This window comes from Myotis yumanensis, unplaced genomic scaffold, assembly GCF_028538775.1.
Source record: "Myotis yumanensis isolate MYYU_CA2020_CCGP unplaced genomic scaffold, mMyoYum1.0.hap1 SCAF_1, whole genome shotgun sequence".
Taxonomy (NCBI): Eukaryota; Metazoa; Chordata; class Mammalia; order Chiroptera; family Vespertilionidae; genus Myotis; species Myotis yumanensis.
In genome coordinates, this window is record NW_027223752.1 from 154,791,815 (window position 1) to 154,810,665 (window position 18,851).

Sequence of the window (18,851 nt, forward strand, 5' to 3'; positions counted from 1 at the left end):
AAAATACAGGAAAATCAGCCGTGGATGGTGTAACTCAGTTGTTTAGGCATTGTCCAGTGCGCCAAAAGGTTGCTGGTTGATTCCCAGTCAAGGCACAAGCCCAGGTTGTAGGTTGAATACAAATGCCAAGTGCTAACCAATACTGATGTTCAATAATTATCTCACTTCACCTTCAATTAAGGTTTGAGACTTGCCTTATCAAACTGCGTATGTATTTTTAATCTTTCTCAATTGAAAATACTGAGGATAATAATTTTTTAATCCAGCTAAACTGACCCATTTCTTTATATATTCACACCAAAATTTTATTTTATTTAAGTGTAATAAATTTTATTAAAGCCAATATTCTGTAAGGCAAAACTCTGATACTCAATTTGAAGTATGGTACCTATTTGCTTTGTTTAACAATGGACAGGTTATTTTGATTTTCTGAATTATATAAATCATCCCATTCGATTAAATGCCTTATTGATTGTAATGTGACTATCCCATTGATTGTGATCTTACTGGTTTTAGAAAGCACATTCTTCTGTACCTGGGGAACAGGACAGCACAATTATCCTAAATTGTTTTAGTGGCCACAGATAATGCGTTCCGGTTGACTCAGTGGTCCCAAGACCAGGACAGCGCAATTACTCCAAATTACCTCGATGGCTCTAGATAATGAGTTCCTGGCAACCCAGTTGTCTCAAGAACCAAGGGCTCTAGATAAGGTGTTTCTGTCAATTCAGTGACCCCGAGACCCAAAACTATAATTAACATGCTTAATTCTGCTTCTGTAATCTGCTTTTTTGCAAACCAGGTTCCTCATTCCAAACCTCGAGATGTAATCAATACCTTTGTGATCTTTGCCTATATAAGTCTGGTTTTGCCACCATCTTATGGCTATGAGATTTGGGGAATGGCCCCTCATAGTCCCGGACTGCAATAAATGTGACTCTTTAATTCGACTTCTTGAGGCATCCTTCTGTGATTTGCGGGGTACATTACAACAAATTGGTCTATAAAAGAACTTCAGGCACAGAAACATTTTAATGTAAATGTGCACATTTCCTTTTCCAAATTATCAAAAGTGCACTTATTTTAACACTACTAAAATTCTTTAGAAAGTTATATCCATTACCTATTCTTGTTGGGTAAAAAAGTCAATACCTCCATTCATCTTAGGAATTCCACGTCAAAATACCCTTCCCTTCTTTGTACCTTACATTAGCACATCACTCTAGTATTAATCTATTTTCTATAAATTCCCAGATCATAACCGCCTGCCTCTTGATTTCTCAGCAGTAGGAATCACTGTAAGCTCTTCAAGCTGACAGAGCTACTTAAACTGCATCAAGGCCTACAAGACAGGACATCAGAGCAGGAGAGAAAATACAAGTTAGTGTATTTAGGGAAGAAATAGTATAGATTACCTAACTATTGAAAAACCAGGCTAACAGAAAATATTAAAACCTGATGCTGTTTTAATAACAACAGATTTTGAGCTGAAAATCTATAGAAAAATCAGGAGAAAGAAAAAGGACAGTCTTCCTCCATGAGAAGCATCCTAAAACACCTGTAAAATCTACAATATCTCTGAATTAAAGTAGTCATTTTAGTTCTCAAGCTAAAAGTATATAAAATATCGGACTATACAGATCCCAATAATTACTTTCAAAATAAACCACCAGATCTAAAATGTTTTTATGATTCGGACTCAAAATTGCTTATCCAAAAATCTCAAATCCAATTTTTTTCCAATTTTATTGAGATACTAGTAGCCCTGCGCACCACTGCTGCTTGCCTCAGCTGGCCGTCCCACCACCGCCCACCGCCACTCGCCCACCAGCCACTTGTAACTCTCCACCACACATAGCTCGCTGCCCCGCCTTCCTGTAGCTCTCTGCCACAGGTAGCTAGCTGCCCCACCCTCATAACTCATATTACCTCTTTATTATATAGGATAATTAACATGTAACATGTTCTATAAGTTTAAGGTGTGAAACGTGATGACTTGATTACCATAGAAAGATTAGTTAACATATCCATCTGAAATTCAAAAAACCTAGTTTTTTAACTAATTTAGTAGCAAAACCTGACCAAAACTGACATGAAGTTACTTATGGGTTTTACTGATCCCACTCAGTGTGAGAAATCATTCACACTGCTACAGAAATTTCTATGTTCTCTATGTCCCAGACCCACCAGTAGAATACATGACCCCAAATAGTTTGGATAAGAGATTGTGGCGGAAACCGGTTTGGCTCAGTGGATAGAGTGTAGGCCTGCGGAATGAAAGGTCCCAGGTTCGATTCCGGTCAAGGGCATGTACCTGGGTTGCGGGCACATCCCCAGTAGGAGATGTGCAGGAGACAGCTGGTCGATGTTTCTCTCTCATCGATGTTTCTAACTCTCTATCTCTCTCCCTTCCTCTCTGTAAAAAATCAATAAAATATATATTTTTTTTTAAAAAGAGAGATTGTGAATCTGTGTCGCACCACTCCAGAAAAATGAATAAAATAAATAAGCACAAGACAAAATTAACAAGGATGCCACAGGGGGCCAAAGGTTACAATTAAAACTTGAGAATCTATGGCTCCCATAATTAGGCTCTGATCTCAAGAATAACATCTCTTTAAGCTATCAGAACTCTTGCAAGTGTTTATAGGCAGGAACAGATTTCTAACCTAACACATATTACTGCTCCAGAAAGATACTGGATAAAAGCATGAACTAATTAACTGACTATACGGGCATCCAGGTGGCAACACAGTAGTTCTGTGGTTGGCAGTTAGGCAGACATGAGCAGAGCAAGCACGATGGCCAGGTACAGAAGGTCACCAGGACAACCTCTCAGATAGCTGGTCATTTGGTTCAGACCCTCCCCTGACCTTTCCTCCCCTGGCATGTCGCATGGCTAGTCATGCAGTAAACCCCTTTGGAGGAGGAACAAGGGGTGGAAGAGTGGCCTCATTCGACTCCCATGTGATCCTTACACAACCACTCCCTTAAGCATTAACCCCTAGGGAAAACATCTAGGCTTCGGCTGTCTTTCAGCTCCAGGCCCAGAAAAACAACAAAACCAGACAAGCAATACCATGGCTGACATCAGGACCAGCTGCAATAACTAATGACCCCTGTCTTGGTGCTGACCAATCAATGGAGACCACAACCCTGAAAGGACACACCTGGAAAGCTGATGAATATTCTATTGAGATCCTTCCCTGGGAAATCCCCTAAAATCCCCACTCTTAACAGCCCTTAAAAGGGAGGACCCATCTATGGAGCACACCATGCCTCTCCCCACACCCTTCTCCCAGGAGTATTTTCCTTGTCTCTCTCTCCTAAGCTCTAAGGGCCCTTCTTTTGCCTCTGCAAGTTGTTTCCTGAGCCCATTTCTGCTACAGCTCACTTCTTCTACCTCTGTGACTTTCTAAATAAACTTTCTCTTATAGTTTGAGTCTTAGCTCTGAATTCTTTCTTAGCCAGAATTTAAGTACCAAGGTTGCTGAACTGAGGTCCAGACTGACTCTAGCAGTCTAACACCTAGTGCCCCACCTTATCTAAGGCTTTGTTTTCTGTGGTTTCAGTTACTTGCAGTCCACCACAGTCTGAAAATATTAAGTGGAAAATTCCAGAAATAAATGGTTTGGTGCCCCATTCCATTCTGACCAGTGTGATGAAACCTCATGCTCTCCCACTCCATCCCGCCCAGGACATAAATCCCTTTGTCCAAAATCTCCATGCTGTACAGGCTCCCTGCCTGTTAGCCACTTACTAACCATCTCAGTTATCGGATCAGCTGTCATAGTATCATACTGCTTGTGTTCAAGTAACTAAGTAAAATTTAAGTATTTTAATTAATGATGGCCCCAAAGTGCAAGAGTAGTGATGCTGGCAAACTGGATATGCCAAAGAGAAGGTGCTTCTGTTAACATTGTAATTAGCTAGTTGTTTGTTTTTGTTTTTGTTTTTTTTAATATATTTTATTGATTTTTTACAGAGAGGAAGGGAGAGAGATAGTTAGAAACATCGATGAGAGAGAAACATCAATCAGCCGCCTCCTGCACACTCCCTGGTGGGTTGTGCCTGCAACCAAGGTACATGCCCTTGACCGGAATCAAACCTGGGACCCTTGAGTCCACAGGACGACGCTCTATCCACTGAGCCAAACCAGTTTGGGCTAGCTAGTTTTAATATTAATAACTAGTGACCCTGCGCATGAAATTGCACAGCCTCGCCCACCCGCGTGCACTCCACCCACCTGCTTGCTGCCCCGCCTTGACATCCTAACCTCTCCACCCAGAGCTTGAGCGCACCTGGCCCCGCCCCTGATCCCTCCGGCCTTCTCTGGCCGCTTCAAGCTCCACCCTTGGTCCCATGAGTTGCCTCGGGCTGGTCCTGCCTCCTCCAGGCACCTCCTTGCTTTCGCCCTGTCTCTGGAGCAATGCGGCGGCTCCGCCCTGCCACACATGCAGCCTCCTGAACGGTGGTTACGGTGTGAGGGCGTCACAACCATTAGCATATTAGCTCTTTATTATATAGAATAGCAAAGTAGCAAAGGGAAGGCCAGACATTATAAACATGGTCATCTGGGCAACTTCACCAGGAAGCTACAACATCACACTCCCCAGGGAACCGCCAATCCATTCCCTGCAAATCACTGGGGAAAGGGGTCCAACAATGAGGAAGATGGACACATGGACAGTAACATCTGGGTAATGTAGGGAAGATGTTTACCTGCCAGTCTAAGCTGGAAAAAAGATAACTGGCTAGAGGGGATGGAGCCACTGCAAGCACACAAAATCTTAGAAGGTTAAAATGCACAGACAAAGAAATTCTCTCTAGAATCTTTTGTTTCTCTCTTGTTCTGTGGCTTTGTTCCTGCTTCCTTGTACTCACCCGTTTCCTCCATAGCCATGTGGTCCCAGGAGCCGAATAGCCCATGGCCATGCACCCCACAGCCAATGGACTACAGCTGTGAACACAAGCTCATCTAGCCAGATGCTGGACTCAACTGTGCAAACATGGAACGGAAACTCTGGGCAATAGCTTTAATCCCAGCCCTGATGAAGACACAGCTGGACTTTTTCCTTGGCAGGGCAGAGGGAGATGGAACTTGGAAACTCGGGCGTTTGATTCAACAGAAATAAAACTTTCCATGATACCTCATCCTCCCATGGAGGCCTCCAGAAATTCTTATTCCAGTGGCACCCCAAGAAGCTCACTTCCACCAGCAACCAGTGGGGACATAGAGGATACCCCACCGATAACACTTCCTTTAAGTGAAACCGTATATAGGTATAGGAAAAAAATCCTATCCTATGTAATAAAAGGCTAATAAGCAAATCAACTGAATGGCGAAACGACCATTCACTATAATGTGCACTGACCACCAGGGGGCAGATGGCTCAGCGCAGGAGCTGCCCCCTGGTGGTCAGTGCACTCCCACAGGGGAAGTGTCACTCAGCCAGAAGCTGGGCTCATGGCTGGCAACCGCAGCAGCAGTAGCGGGAGCCTCTCCTGCCTCCACAGCAACACTAAAGATGTCCGACTGATGACTTAGGCCTAAGCCATCAGTCAGACATCCCCCGAGGGCTCCTGGACTGCAAGAGCGCGCAGGCGGGGCTGAGCGACCCCCCTCCCCCCAAGTGCACGAATCTCGTGCACTGAGCCTATAGTTAGTATATACAGGGCTCAGCCCTATTCATGATTTCAGGCATCCACTGGGGCACATCCCCCGAAGATAAAGGGGACTACTGTACGTTCCTACCATCTTTGTTTAAGGGCACCTGCTCACTTACACAGAATCAGTCTCTCTTAAGGGGTCATTTAACAAGGCATGGGTAGCTTTCATGGCAAAGAAAAGTTCTTCCCTCCAACAATGTGTTTTCTCCAAATTCAACTGGCAGTTCTCATCTGAAGATCTTGAACCAGATTATAGCTGCTAGTTGTACAAGTCCACATTCCAAAATACATCTAACTTTCATGTTAACAGGTCTTAGAAAGCATTATCATCCTTTATAAAAAGAGATTTAGTAATCTGGTAGAAGGGACAAACACAACTTCTACAGGCAATTAATACCTCACAAAAATATAAACATAACACCTTTTTGTCATTACAAAAGCAACTCTCTTTCCCCACCCACCCAATTCCTAAAATGGAATTTAGGAATCAAGCTATTAAATCTTTTTTTTTTTAAATATATTTTATTGATTTTTTACAGAGAGGAAGGGAGAGGGATAGAGAGTTAGAAATATCGATGAGCGAGAAACATCGATCAGTTGCCTCCTGCACGCCCCCTACTGGGGATGTGCCCACAGCCAAGGTACATGCCCTTGACTGGAATCGAACCTGGGACCCTTGAGTCCGAAGGCCAACGCTCTATCCACTGAGCCAAACCGGTTAGGGCAAGCTGTTAAATCTTTACAGACTGGAAAGTCAGGGACAACCTGGTGATAACCAAACAGGCTTGACAGCTGCTCATTGTTCTGAAAAGCATTTGTGCGAGGGAAACAAATCTGGTACCAATGCCTTCTAAATGACCTACAGAAAATGAATAAAGGAAGAGTCACTGTTTTTATTTAATTATTAGTTGGCAGATAAGCATTACTGGCAGACTCTTTCCTGATGTCACTGGAAAAGCTACAAAAAAATGAGTGGTGTCCTTTTTGTTTATTACCAAAAACAAAACAAAACAAAACATTCATTTAAGGCTGTAAATAAGCCAAATAAGTCAAACAAGTGAGGTGGTTGAGAAAAAGAAATGAATAGTTTTCATAAGGCGCTCAATCTCAGAGTTTAAATCCTGTGAGGTCATAAACATTAAAACACTTAGTAGTTTAAATATGAAGATGTTTACTAGTATGCCTACACTTTGCTCTTTAAAAGTTCCTTTTACTCACGCACCAGATCTGATGCTTCCTGACAAGAGCTGCACCTCTAAGCCTATTCCTGACACTCCAGACAGGCATGGCCTGCGAGATACAACTCGAGGTGCCTTTATAGCTCTCTAAGCCCTGCGAGCTCTGTGCAGGCACCGAGATTCCATGCCCTTCCACCGACTGCCAAGGCACAGACCCCTTGGGGGCTTCCACACAGCAAGGAGCACAGGCCAACAGAACACACAGGCCCCCTTCTGCATCTTGCTGGATGCAGGATCTGACACTCTCTCCTTTACCTAACTCTAGTCAGGCTCTTCGAAGCCCTCCAGGCCTTGACCTTCAGTGTGCATCTTTGTCCGGCCTGAAATGCCCAGCTGTAGCAAAAGTCTTGCTAAGTGAATTCCTCATCCATCGTATCTGATCCAGTTCTTCATCCCCTACTTCCATCCCCCACGTGATACTTGGTCAGACTGGCCCGCTTTCAGCAAGAATCCTGCTTGGTCTGTTTAACCAGAATCATCCCTTGACTGTTATTTCCAATGTTGCCTCTTAGTAGTTTTCCATCCATAACCCCCACCCACTCTTTGGCTATAATTCCCCCCACCTGTCTATGCCATATTTAGAACTGAGCCCCATTCTACCCTGAGGTCTCTTTTCCTCTATGGAATAGTTCCCAAATAAAATCTACTTTCCCTGCCCTAGCTGATTTGGCTCAATGTATAGAGGGTTGGCCTATGAACTGAAGGGTCCTGGGTTTGATTCCGGCCAAGGGCACATGCCTGGGTTGCAAACTCGATCCCCAGTAGGGGGTGTGCAGGAGGCAGCCGATCAATGATTCTCTCTCAATATTAATGTTTCCTTCCTTCTCCCTTCCTCTCTGAAACCAATAAGAATATATATATTTTTTAAATCTATCCCCATTATAACTACTAACCTGCTCGGAGCTTCACTAACCTCATCATTCAGTGGGAATAAAACCCATCTCACGGAGCTGCTGTGGGGAGGAGGTTATACAATGGATGCAAAGAATCTGTTCAATGCGTGACACATTAACAGGCACTCAAAAAGGAGTTCATTTCATTTTCTTTTTATTTATTATTGATCTTCATATTTTTTATGTGCTATCAAACACCAAAGAGCATTCCAAATCAGAGGATATATGCTCTGATATGAAGTTTGTTAGGGAAGAGGTCATTCCAGGCTCTCTGTCCAAACCAAAATTCTAGGACTTCACACTGACTGACAGGCAGCTTTGAGGTGTAGGCAGCCCCCTTGGTGTGGGGACAGAATCCTAGGGATATTGAGAACTTGCAGCAAAGGTACTTTGTGAGTGTTTTTAAGGCAGCTGATGCTAATTACCATGTATTATCAGAAGCTATGCAATGTGCTAACTGATGTACATTATCCCATTCATTCATTCCTCACAACACAAAAACAGTTGGATATTCGTAATATGTAACTGAAGTAGATATAAGAGTACAAAAAGCAAGAATACAGGCACAGTCGTTTTATTGCACTTTACTATGCTTTGCAGATATTATGGGTTGTTGTTGTGTGTGTTTGTGTGTGTGTGTGTGTGTGTGTTTCATGAATTGAAGGTCTATGGCAACCCTATGTTGAGCAAGTCTATCAGCGCCATTTTCCAACAAGATCAGATAATGATTAGCATTTTTAGCAATAAAGTATTTTTTAATTTAGTTAAGTACACTGGGGTGTTTTTAGACATAATGCTATTTTACATTTAATAAACTACAGTATAGTGCAAACATTACTTTTCTATGTAGTAGAAGACAAAAAATATTCATGTGACTCTTTTTTGTGATATTAAATTGCGCTGGTCTCACAATTACCTCTGAGGTATGCCTGTACAGATTATATAAAGAATATCATAACCCACAGCTCTAGGCTATGATAATCAAAAAATAAGTGAGAGCCACTATACCAGAGATTCTCCCTCTAATGAATGTCAATAGGGCCATCTTAGTCACTATTTTGGTACATCTATGGGAGATTTTAAGGATTTGTTTCCAGACTGTTTTCAAAAGATATATGACCACATATTTTTTAAATGATTACTAATTATATCTTATACTAGAAGCCCGGTGCACAAAAATTTGCGCACTCAGGAGTAGGGGGGTCCCTCAGCCCGGCCTGTGCCCTTTCGTAGTCTGGGACCCCTCGGGGGTGACCACTTGCTGGCTTAGGCCTGCTCCTCGGGGGATTGGGCCTAAGATGGCAATCAGACATCCCTCTGGCAGCCCGGCAGCCCTCGGGGGATGTCCAATTGCCAGCGGGGAGCAGACCTAAGCTGCAGTCGGACATCCTTAGCGCTGCTGAGGAGGCAGGAGAGGCTCCCACCACCACCGCTGTACTGGCAGCCATCAGCCTGGCTTGTGGCTGAGCAGAGCTCCCCCCTGTGAGAGCGACCTGACCACCAGAGGGCAGCTCCTGCATTGTCTGCCCCCTGGTGGTCAGTGTGTGTCACAGTGACCAGTCATTCCCAGTCTTTCTGCTGTTAGGGTCAGTTTGCATATTACCCTTTTACTATATAGGATAGAGGCCTGGTGCACGGGTGGGGGCCAGTTAGTTTGCCCTGAAGGGTGTCCCGGATCAGGGTGGGGGTCCCGCTTGGGTGCCTGGCCAGCCTGGGTGAGGGGTTGATGGCTGTTTTCAGCTGGTTACACCCACTTCAGGGTGGGGGTCCCCACTAGGGTGCCTGGCCAGCCTGGATGATGGGCTGATGGCTGTTTGCAGCTGGTCATACCTCCTTCAGGGTGGGGGTCCCCACTGGGGTGCCTGGCCAGCCTGGATGACGGGCTGATGGCTGTTTGCAGCTGGTCACACCCCCTTCAGGGTGGGGTTCCCCACTGGGGTGCCTGGCCAGTCTGGGTGAGCGGCTGAGGGCCATTTTCAGGCTAGCGGGCGACTGAAGCTCCCAGGCTCTTTTTTTTTCTTTTTTTTTTTTTTATTCTGGGATTTATTTACTTTCTATAGCTGTCACTGGAGCTGAGAGCCGGCTCCAGCTCTGAGGCCGTTGCCAGCTCTGAGGCCATGGCTGGCTGAAAGCAGGTATCTGGGTTTGTTTAGATTCTATAATTGAAACTCTGTTGCCATCACTGGCACTCTAAGCTCTGAGCCCGCTGGCGGCTGAAAGCAGGTACCTGGGGTTTGTTTAGCTTCTATAATTGCAACACTGTTGCATCCGGAGCTCAGAGTTGGGCTGCGGCAGGCGGGCAACCTTGGCTTCCTCCATCGCCGGGGCAACCAAGCCTCATGTTTGCTTCAGTTGCGTGGCTGCTGGCCGCCATCTTGGTTGGCAGTTAATTTGCATATCTTGCTGATTAGCCAATGGGAAGGGTAGCAAAGTTACAGTTAATTACCATGTTTGTCTATTATTAGATAGGATAATAAAAGGCTAATATGCAAATTGACCAAACAGCGGAATGACTGGTCGGTATGATGCGCACTGACCACCAGGGGGCAGACGCTCAAGGCAAGAGCTGCCCCCTGGTGGTCAGTGTGCTCCCACAGGGGAAGTACCACTCAGCTCATGCCTAGTGAGTGCAGCAGCGATGGCGGGAGCCTCCCCCACCTCCGAGGCAGCACTAAGGATGTCCGACTGCAGGAAGCGGGCCTAAGCCATCAGTCGGACATCCCCCAAGGGCTCCTGGACTGCGAGAGGGCACAGGCCATACTAAGGAATCCCCCTCCACCCCGAGTGCACAAATTTCATGCACTGGGCCTCTAGTAGTAAGATAAAAGAACATGCTGTGGAAGTTAAATACATGGCTCAATGGCCAGACGGTCTATAGACTACTATGTGACCTTGAACTACTTTTTGAGTCTCAGTTTCCTCACCTTTAAATTGAGAACAGTAATAGTACCTCCCCTCGGTGCTGTTTTAAGGATTAAGTTAGCTAACACATGTAAAACACCTGAAATGTGCCTGATAAATACAGTAAGAGTACAATAAATGTGGGCTTATTATCCTCTATTTCTCAATCACTGTATTGGACAACTCATTTACCATGCTCCAATTCCTCTTCAGGTTCAATGGAAACATTTTTGCAATTAGTTTAGAAATAGTAAAAGTATTACAAAGTGCTTGGCCAAATAGTCTAGATCCGTGGTCGGCAAACTGTGGCTCGCGAGCCACATGCACTCTTTGGCCCCTTGAGTGTGGCTCTTCCTAAGCCTTAGGAGTACCCTAATTAAGTTAATAACAATGTACCTGCCTATATAGTTTAAGTTTAAAAAATTTGGCTCTCAAAAGAAATTTCAATCATTGTACTGTTGATATTTGGCTTTGTTGACTAATGAGTTTGCTGACCACTGGTCTAGACTAAAAAGGACAGAAATGGCTAAAATGAAAAAGAACAGGTAAATAAATACACTGCAGATGGAAGTGTAAAATAGTACCACCCACTGGAAAACTGACTAACAGCATGCACTGAAGCTGAACAAATACAAACCCATAACCCAGCAATGCTACTCCCAGGTACGCCAACAGAAATGTGCACTAAAACTTTCATACAGGCACTACTCTTAACAGCAAAAAACTGGAAACTGACCAAAACCCTATCACAGGGAACACTCCGCAGTTCTGAGAATGACTAACCTTCAACTAACTACACACAACAATAAGGGCAAGTTTCACAAACAAAATGTAAAGTGAAAGAAGCCAGACACGAGAAAGTACGGAATTCTAGCTTTAAAAGGTGTCAGAACAGGTGGGACTGGATGCTGGGATGTGCCGCCCACGCCCCCCTCGGGAAGGAAAGATCATCCCCAGCTGCTAGGAGCTCTGCCAGCACACACCAGGCAGCTGTCCACCCTCTTTAGAAGCTGCCTCTCACAGAGCAGCAGCCCAAAGGCCCGCCCCTTCCCGAGCAGCCAATCACTGGTGAACAAGGGGTATAACCACCTATTTCTTATGCAACTTGGAACATCTCTGAAGGCCTTTCCAGAACTCCACAGGAGATCAACTAGGCTTCCACTAAGACTGAATTACATATCAGCTTTTCCCACTGCCCAACCCTGCTCTCTTTCCCTTCCCTTCCATAATCACTGACCCTAAGTACTCTCCCTAATGAATGTCCGGAACCCTAATCTCGCTCTCAGAGTCTGTTTCCCAGAGTATCCAAACTACAACCAAGCAAACTGGATCCACAATGTGAGAGGTGGGGACAGTGATGACTACTGTGGAAAAGGCAGGCAATGTAGAGGAGGGGGAAGGAAGAAGAACTTCTGGGGTGTTGTAGTAGTGTTTTTAAAAAATATGGGTTTTGGTTGTATGAATGTGACCAAATGGGGGAAATTCATTGTGTGATTTTTCTGATGTACTATAATTATACACGTACTTCAATATGAAATTAAAAGAAAAGAAAAAAAAAACTAGAAAATGATCAAAATGGGGCAGAACCTTAAAGAACATTCAGTCCCTCCTCTGTGCATCCTTTAAATAAACATTTACTGGGAACTCAGCACAGCCCAGAGATGACTAACCCAAGATCAAAAACCAGCTGGTGGCAAACCAGGTCCACATCCGTGCCTGGCCTCCTGGACAACAGTCTTCTACTGCTTTTTCCAGACCACGTTCTCACAGGCAACACTGGGAGTCGAATCTGAGGCCTCCTGCAACCAGCTTGCCAACTAGGCAGTTTTGCCTTGCAAGGAGGAAGACTCTCAGGTGAGCCAAAATGCAAGCACCCAAAGGTACCTGTAGGTATCTCCACCTTTGAGTCTTCCTGTAGAAACATACCCTGCTCTGAAATCAGAAGACAAGAAAATCTTCCTCATGTAGATAAAACAGCATGCTTGACCCTCAAGAAAAGATTAATTACAGCTGGCTGCATTTATTATTTACCTATCCCCCACTCCCACCTTCTAAAAAGCAGTTTTTAGTTCATTTAGTTAATAAAATGTCCTCTCTCCTCTCCTTTTAGAGAATAAGAAACACAAAGAGGAAAAATATGCCCTGAATTAGGGAAGATAAATTCCTTCACTTTCCTATCTGGCTCTTAACGAGGTTATTTATCATATACCCATTTCTGATGCTAAACTCACTTGGGTCACTGAAAACCATTCATCCTATAATTTTGGACTACTTCAGACCAAATGATTCCCTTTAGATGATGATGACGATGACAATGATGGTGATGATGGTGATGATGGAGATAGGACCAAAGGAGAGATTGGGGAACCATTGTTATAAAATTGTTGCTTTATTTCCAAAACAATTTTAGTTCTTCTTTGAGATGTAAAAACTAAAGGTCATGAGTGATCTCTAGGAAACTCAAAGGTCTACCACTGCCCAATATTCATGAGCATTGTATAACAACAAAGAGGGAAGAACATGAGAGTTTCACCTGCATTACTTTGGCTGGATCCAAGAGAAGAGTTAATCTTTCAATGTGTTGTGACAGTTGTTTTTTGTTCGCCTGTTTTTCTTGGAAAGAGGTAACAGAGCATACAACCCCACAACTAAGCTCTAATAAAATTTTTTGGGCTTGATCCAAAAAAATAGCTAAACATTCTTGGATTTCCTCTTAAGCTTTTTTTTCTTTCTTTTTTTTCTTTTTTTGGAAGAAGACATCACAGGAGTATATATAACTAAATTATTTACTCAAAAGGGCTTGTCTCCCAGATAAATTTGACCAAGAGATGAAAATAATGCATTAATAACGTGCCTTCCACTCTTTAGCTTGAACACTCAACAAGAAGCTGGCTAGGAATTTCCCACTGCTATTTAAGTCATTCATTCATTCAACAAATATTTTTTGAAAGCCTACTCTGCCTTCAAGCAAAAATCTATTTAAGTCCTCCTTATGGAGAGATATAAAAATATCTCAAACTATCCCTTCTCAACCCGTAGTGGAATGCTAGAACCCTCTCCCACCCAAACCAAGAAGCAACTTTATATCCTGACTCTCTTATGCACCAGTCCTTCACAAAAGAACAGATGAAGAATATCCCCTGAATGTTTATAAGACATTCTTTTTATTGCAATACTTTTGGCCCTTCCAAAATTCAGAAGAAGAAAAAATCAGAGCAAATCTGTTTCCTGGGAAGAGTGACTCAGGACTCAGTCAAAGGGATGAGATAGGTGCTATCTGAGCTGTGTCTGTAACGTGGCCAGCGGTTAGTTACAAGAGGTACCTGTGTCACACCTTTCCAAGCTCACCAAGCCCTCCGTCTGCAGAGAACTTGTTCCACAGCTGGGACCAAGGACTGCAACAAGAGCAAGAGGAGCATGCCCCTCCCCTGCCCTCCCTTCTCCACCCCTAGAGAACATCCCTGACAGAGCAGGAGAGCACTCCGGGCACACTCAGTGTTTGCAACAGACACACAGATCAGACGGGTCTGTGGCCAACACTAGCTGTATTCATGAAGAGGTTTGCACACTGCTGCATGAAAATCTGAAAAGCAGTCTACCTCGGTTGGTCCAGCATACATCATGGGGGATGGGAAGATGGCCACCACCGTTGTTTCGGGATTCAGGACGCCTTCCTCCAGCACGGCAGCATGCTGCTTCATTCGCCACATCAAAGGAACATCGTCATCCTTGGTCCAGCCACCCAGAGGGTGCAGGAGAAGAACAGGGCGCCGGTAGCCCCTCTGTAGAAGTTGTTTATGAGTGTCTTGCATTAATAGAGCATGTCCGTTGTGCACTGGGTTGCGTAATTGAAATGCAAAGACAGCATCTGAAAAGAGCATTTTCAGAGTTAAGAGGAGCATGTTTCTAACAGATGACCTTGCAAAAAATAAACAATTCTTGAAGCTTGATGCTTAGGAACAAGCAAACATGCATTCTCAGAATCAAAAACTAGTAAAAAAAAAAACAACAACAACAACAAAAAACATGTATTGCTCTGACCACACCAACATGACCTGCACTTCTACTGTATGTTTACTTTACAAATCTCACATGTTTTAGGATGTGTCATAACAGTAATGGGTTTATAACAATTACTTTCTGCATTCATGGGAAGCTTGAGAACAATGATCATACTCTCGGGTCCTGACATCCTGGTTCAGCTGCTTACATGGATATAAATTCTTGGTCTTTGCCTTAATGACCCACCAGGCCAATCCCTCCATAGCAGCAGTCACCAACCTTTCGGACCTCATGGTCCACCAGCGGTCCGCGGACCACCAGTTGGCAACTGCTGCTCCATGGGACCTACGATACTTCTTTATTAAAAGAATACAGTAAGGTGGAGACATTTATAATTCAAAAAATTTACTTACTTTCCAAATATGTACATTTATACTTTGCTTGACTAGAACCCTATCTGGCTTTGTGATGCCAGGTTGGGATTTTGGATTACAGCTGAGAAACACCAATATCCCTTACAAGGGCCATTGCTATTACCCAAACATTAGACTGATTAGCTCTGTATCTCGGGTTTAGAACCCTGGCTTTTATCCCTACATGGGGCTTCCTATTAGCAGACCTTTCTTAGAAGACATGGTTCTTTGGGGTCACAGAGCAATCTCACAGAAGAGAGTGATAACCCTGTTAGAGGAGCTCTGCATTATAGTGCCTTCACAACACCTGGCACAGATGTCACAACAGAGACACTTACTAAGCACTAATGAATCCTACTCCAGGTTGCTGTGAGCTGCTGCACTGATGGGAACGTTTGGGGTGGGGGAGAGGTGGGGCGGTCCCATGGGGAGGAAAGGAGACTCTGGCCCAGCACAGGCCTGGACCAAGGAGACACCTGCATGATTCAGGCCAGCAGGCCGGGGCCTAGAAGACAGCCCATTTGATTGGGGCACTGCTTACATACAGGGAGGTACAGCAAATAAGTAAATACACTGAGGATAATGGGAGCCAAGTTTCATACCATAGGAGAAAGAAGGTATAAACACAGAAAAAAGAAAGGCTAGAATAGACCATGTGGAATTGGGTTATAAAGGAAAGTAGGGTGACTTCACGGTTTTCAGCTATTTAGATAGGCAGATACAGGGACAGATATAAATGTGTGTGCGTTTATGTGTATATATATGCAAATGTATATTTCTTAGTTCTGTCAACTAAAAGGTCCTACAAGCAACAACTCTGCAGTGAACTGACAATGAGCAAAACTGAAGTCCAAATTTTGCATTCTCTTTAGAATGGTTTTTACCATTGCCCACTTAAACAAATCAGGGCTCCTGGGCAAAATGACTGATTCTGGGGCTAAGGCAAGGAAAGTACAGTAAGTCCTCAATGTCATCCAATGACGTATCATGAAACCAATTTTACCACAGGCTAACTGATTTTAAGAAGAGTTAAGTTCCTAGGACAGCTCATCATTATAATGAAACTAGAGGTCCAGTGTACGAAATTCATGCACAGGTAGGGTCCCTAGGCCTGGCCAGTGATCAGGGCCTACAGGGGCCTCCCTTCCCCTGCGGCCAGCTGCTGACTGGGGCCTTCCTTCATTCCACGCCGCCACCTGGTGGTCAGCACACATCATAGCAAGCAATCAAACTCCCAGTAGAACACCTGAGGGGACACTTTGCATATTAGCCTTTTATATATATAGATAGATGACACTGAAATTATGCGAAGGCCTACTGCTCAACATGAGCTGAAACATTCTTTGTGTCATGAAGAAAGTGCTCAAAGAATGACAGGGACACGTCAAAAGGACAAAGCAACCAGTCTGGTAAACCCAGAACAAGCTAAATATCAAAGTAAGTAATAGTAATGGATCGTACCCAACTGAGTAAAAGGAATCTGTGAGTCCCTAAGAATAAAATAAATGAATAACCAATGGGGGAGAAGTGGAAATTCTACCTTATGGTAGAAAGTCAACTAATAAATGTAAAAGGAATGAGGGGATTAGAAATTCATCATTTGACAGTATTTGTATTGTGCTAAAACTAGCAGGTAAAAGTTTGATGACAACAGAATATTTATGGTCTAAAATCTCTCCCCCAAAATACTTGTTAGTAAGTATAAAATAATTTGCTAACTTTACAGCAGAAAAAAACCTGGCAAACACAATCTTAAGTGATAAAAGCTAACTTTAAAAAAGGTTAAACTCATCTGTAACAGAACGAATCAAAACTCTGAGCCACCCAATACAATGCACAAACTCTATTCCCAGCGAGTGTTTCCGAGGTGAGGGAGTGTTAGCTCAGTGCTGGATACGCAGCCTGTGTCCTCTTTAATCACGAACAGGGGTCTATCTTTGAACATGACCCTTGGTTAATGCATCTCAGGTGTATGACGACTACATTCCTAGACTTCAATCAGGTCAAATCTGATTTTGTAAAATCGCCATTTAGCAGGGTTATTTATATGAGAGGATGTGCAAAAGGAAACATAAAAAATAAATTATGTCTCACATACACATATTTCACAGATTCTAATAATTTATCTACCTAGGCTTTCTTTCCAAAAAGAATTAATCTAGCTCCACACTGGACATTTAACAGATAAAGTTAAGATGGATGACATATTAAAAGTTCACATTACAAACATATAAAGGATTTTGCTGCCAAAATTTCTTCCAGGTAGAATTCTTTCCTTACTAGCAGTTGCACTCAGAAATCCAATGACCATATTTGATCTGTCTGCCCATTTTTTTCTTGCCAACAGAACCAGGTCTTTCTTAAATTTCAGGTCTTTTCAATTCCTCATCACTATTTATCAATGAATTACACAAATGGCTTTAACCGTCTGTAGTTCCAGGCTGTATTTTCACCCCTACCTTTTGGTCTCTCCTCTAAAAAACTTCCGTGAATGAAAGCTGTAATCAGAGCATCTGATCCATTAGGAGCTACACGCCCAGGGTTCTGTCCCAACAAACATAGCCCAGTATGCATACTATTAAATTTTCTTTCATCAATTTTCCATCAAAAATAAAATAATAATGGGCCATATGAACCTGGGGCCACTAATACAACAACTTTCATTATGTCTCACATTTTAATTCTCATTTTCTAAAAAACAGTGATTTCCCTGATTGTCACACCATAATCAGTATAAAAATTTGCCTTCTCACTTATAATTCCTTATGGCTTAGTTGCAGACTGCTTTACCTAACACCGTATCTGAAAATAGGTGATGATCTACAAGATGACTGAAATGTAATGTTAACACTTATGATTTCCATTTCTTTCTAGCCCTCTGTACCCCTGTTCCTGGAAAAGGACCAGGTATTCCATAATCTTCACTTACAGAAAGTACACTGCAAAGCTGCTGAGGCCATGAATAAAAGCAAACTTTTCCCTTAAAGAGCCAGAGTGAATATTTGAGGCTTTGCAGGCTATGGGGTTTCTGCAGCAACTATTCAGCCTGCTATAGTGGTGCAAAAAAAGCCACAGGCCATGCATAAACAAATGAATGTGGCAGTTTTCCAATAAAACTTTATTTACAAAAAACAGCAGTGGGCCAGACTTGGCCTGCAGGCTATACTTTGCTAAATGAAATGTGGCTGATAGAAGTACAATCAGTATTCCAACCCAACCAGCTGATGTGAGCCAAACTGTGGACGCAGAAAAGCAGAGATTGATGTGTGTGAGGAACACAGGATCATCCATCCTGTCACAGATGGATATAAAAGCTGACACAGACGATCGTGTAGAACAGGGATCCTCAAACTACGGTCCGCGGGCCACATGCAAATACAAATATTGTATTTGTTCCCGTTTTGTTTTTTACTTCAAAATAAGATATGTGCAGTGTGCATAGGAATTTGTTCATAGTTGTTTTTTTTAACTATAGTCCGGCCCTCCAGCGGTCTGAGGGACAGTGAACTGGACCCCTGTTTAAAAAGTTTGAGGACCCCTGGTGTAGAATATCAAATGCCAGGTCAGGAAGGACACAATGTGACCAAAAGGGGTTGTGAGTTAACCAGTACTGTCTTACAGAAAACTAGTCCAATGGCACTGTGCAGGACTGATGGGCTGGGCAGAGAGTAAGTGGGTAGAGTGAAGAGACAGCAAAATGAGAAGATGACTATTGCTGCGGAACATGTTCCCCC

The 18,851-nt window shown here is 43.4% G+C and overlaps 1 protein-coding gene across 2 annotated transcripts in view; it reads right to left on the bottom strand.

The window, feature by feature from the left end:
• The window catches only part of PAPSS1 (3'-phosphoadenosine 5'-phosphosulfate synthase 1), a 108,713-nt gene that overhangs the window by 34,345 nt on the left and 55,517 nt on the right, over window positions 1–18,851 (bottom strand). For both annotated transcript variants that reach the window (XM_070433415.1, XM_070433424.1), the window contains exon 10: window positions 14,302–14,570. In XM_070433415.1, coding sequence (XP_070289516.1) covers window positions 14,302–14,570 — 269 coding nt within the window. The remainder of the gene's footprint in view (window positions 1–14,301; window positions 14,571–18,851) is intronic.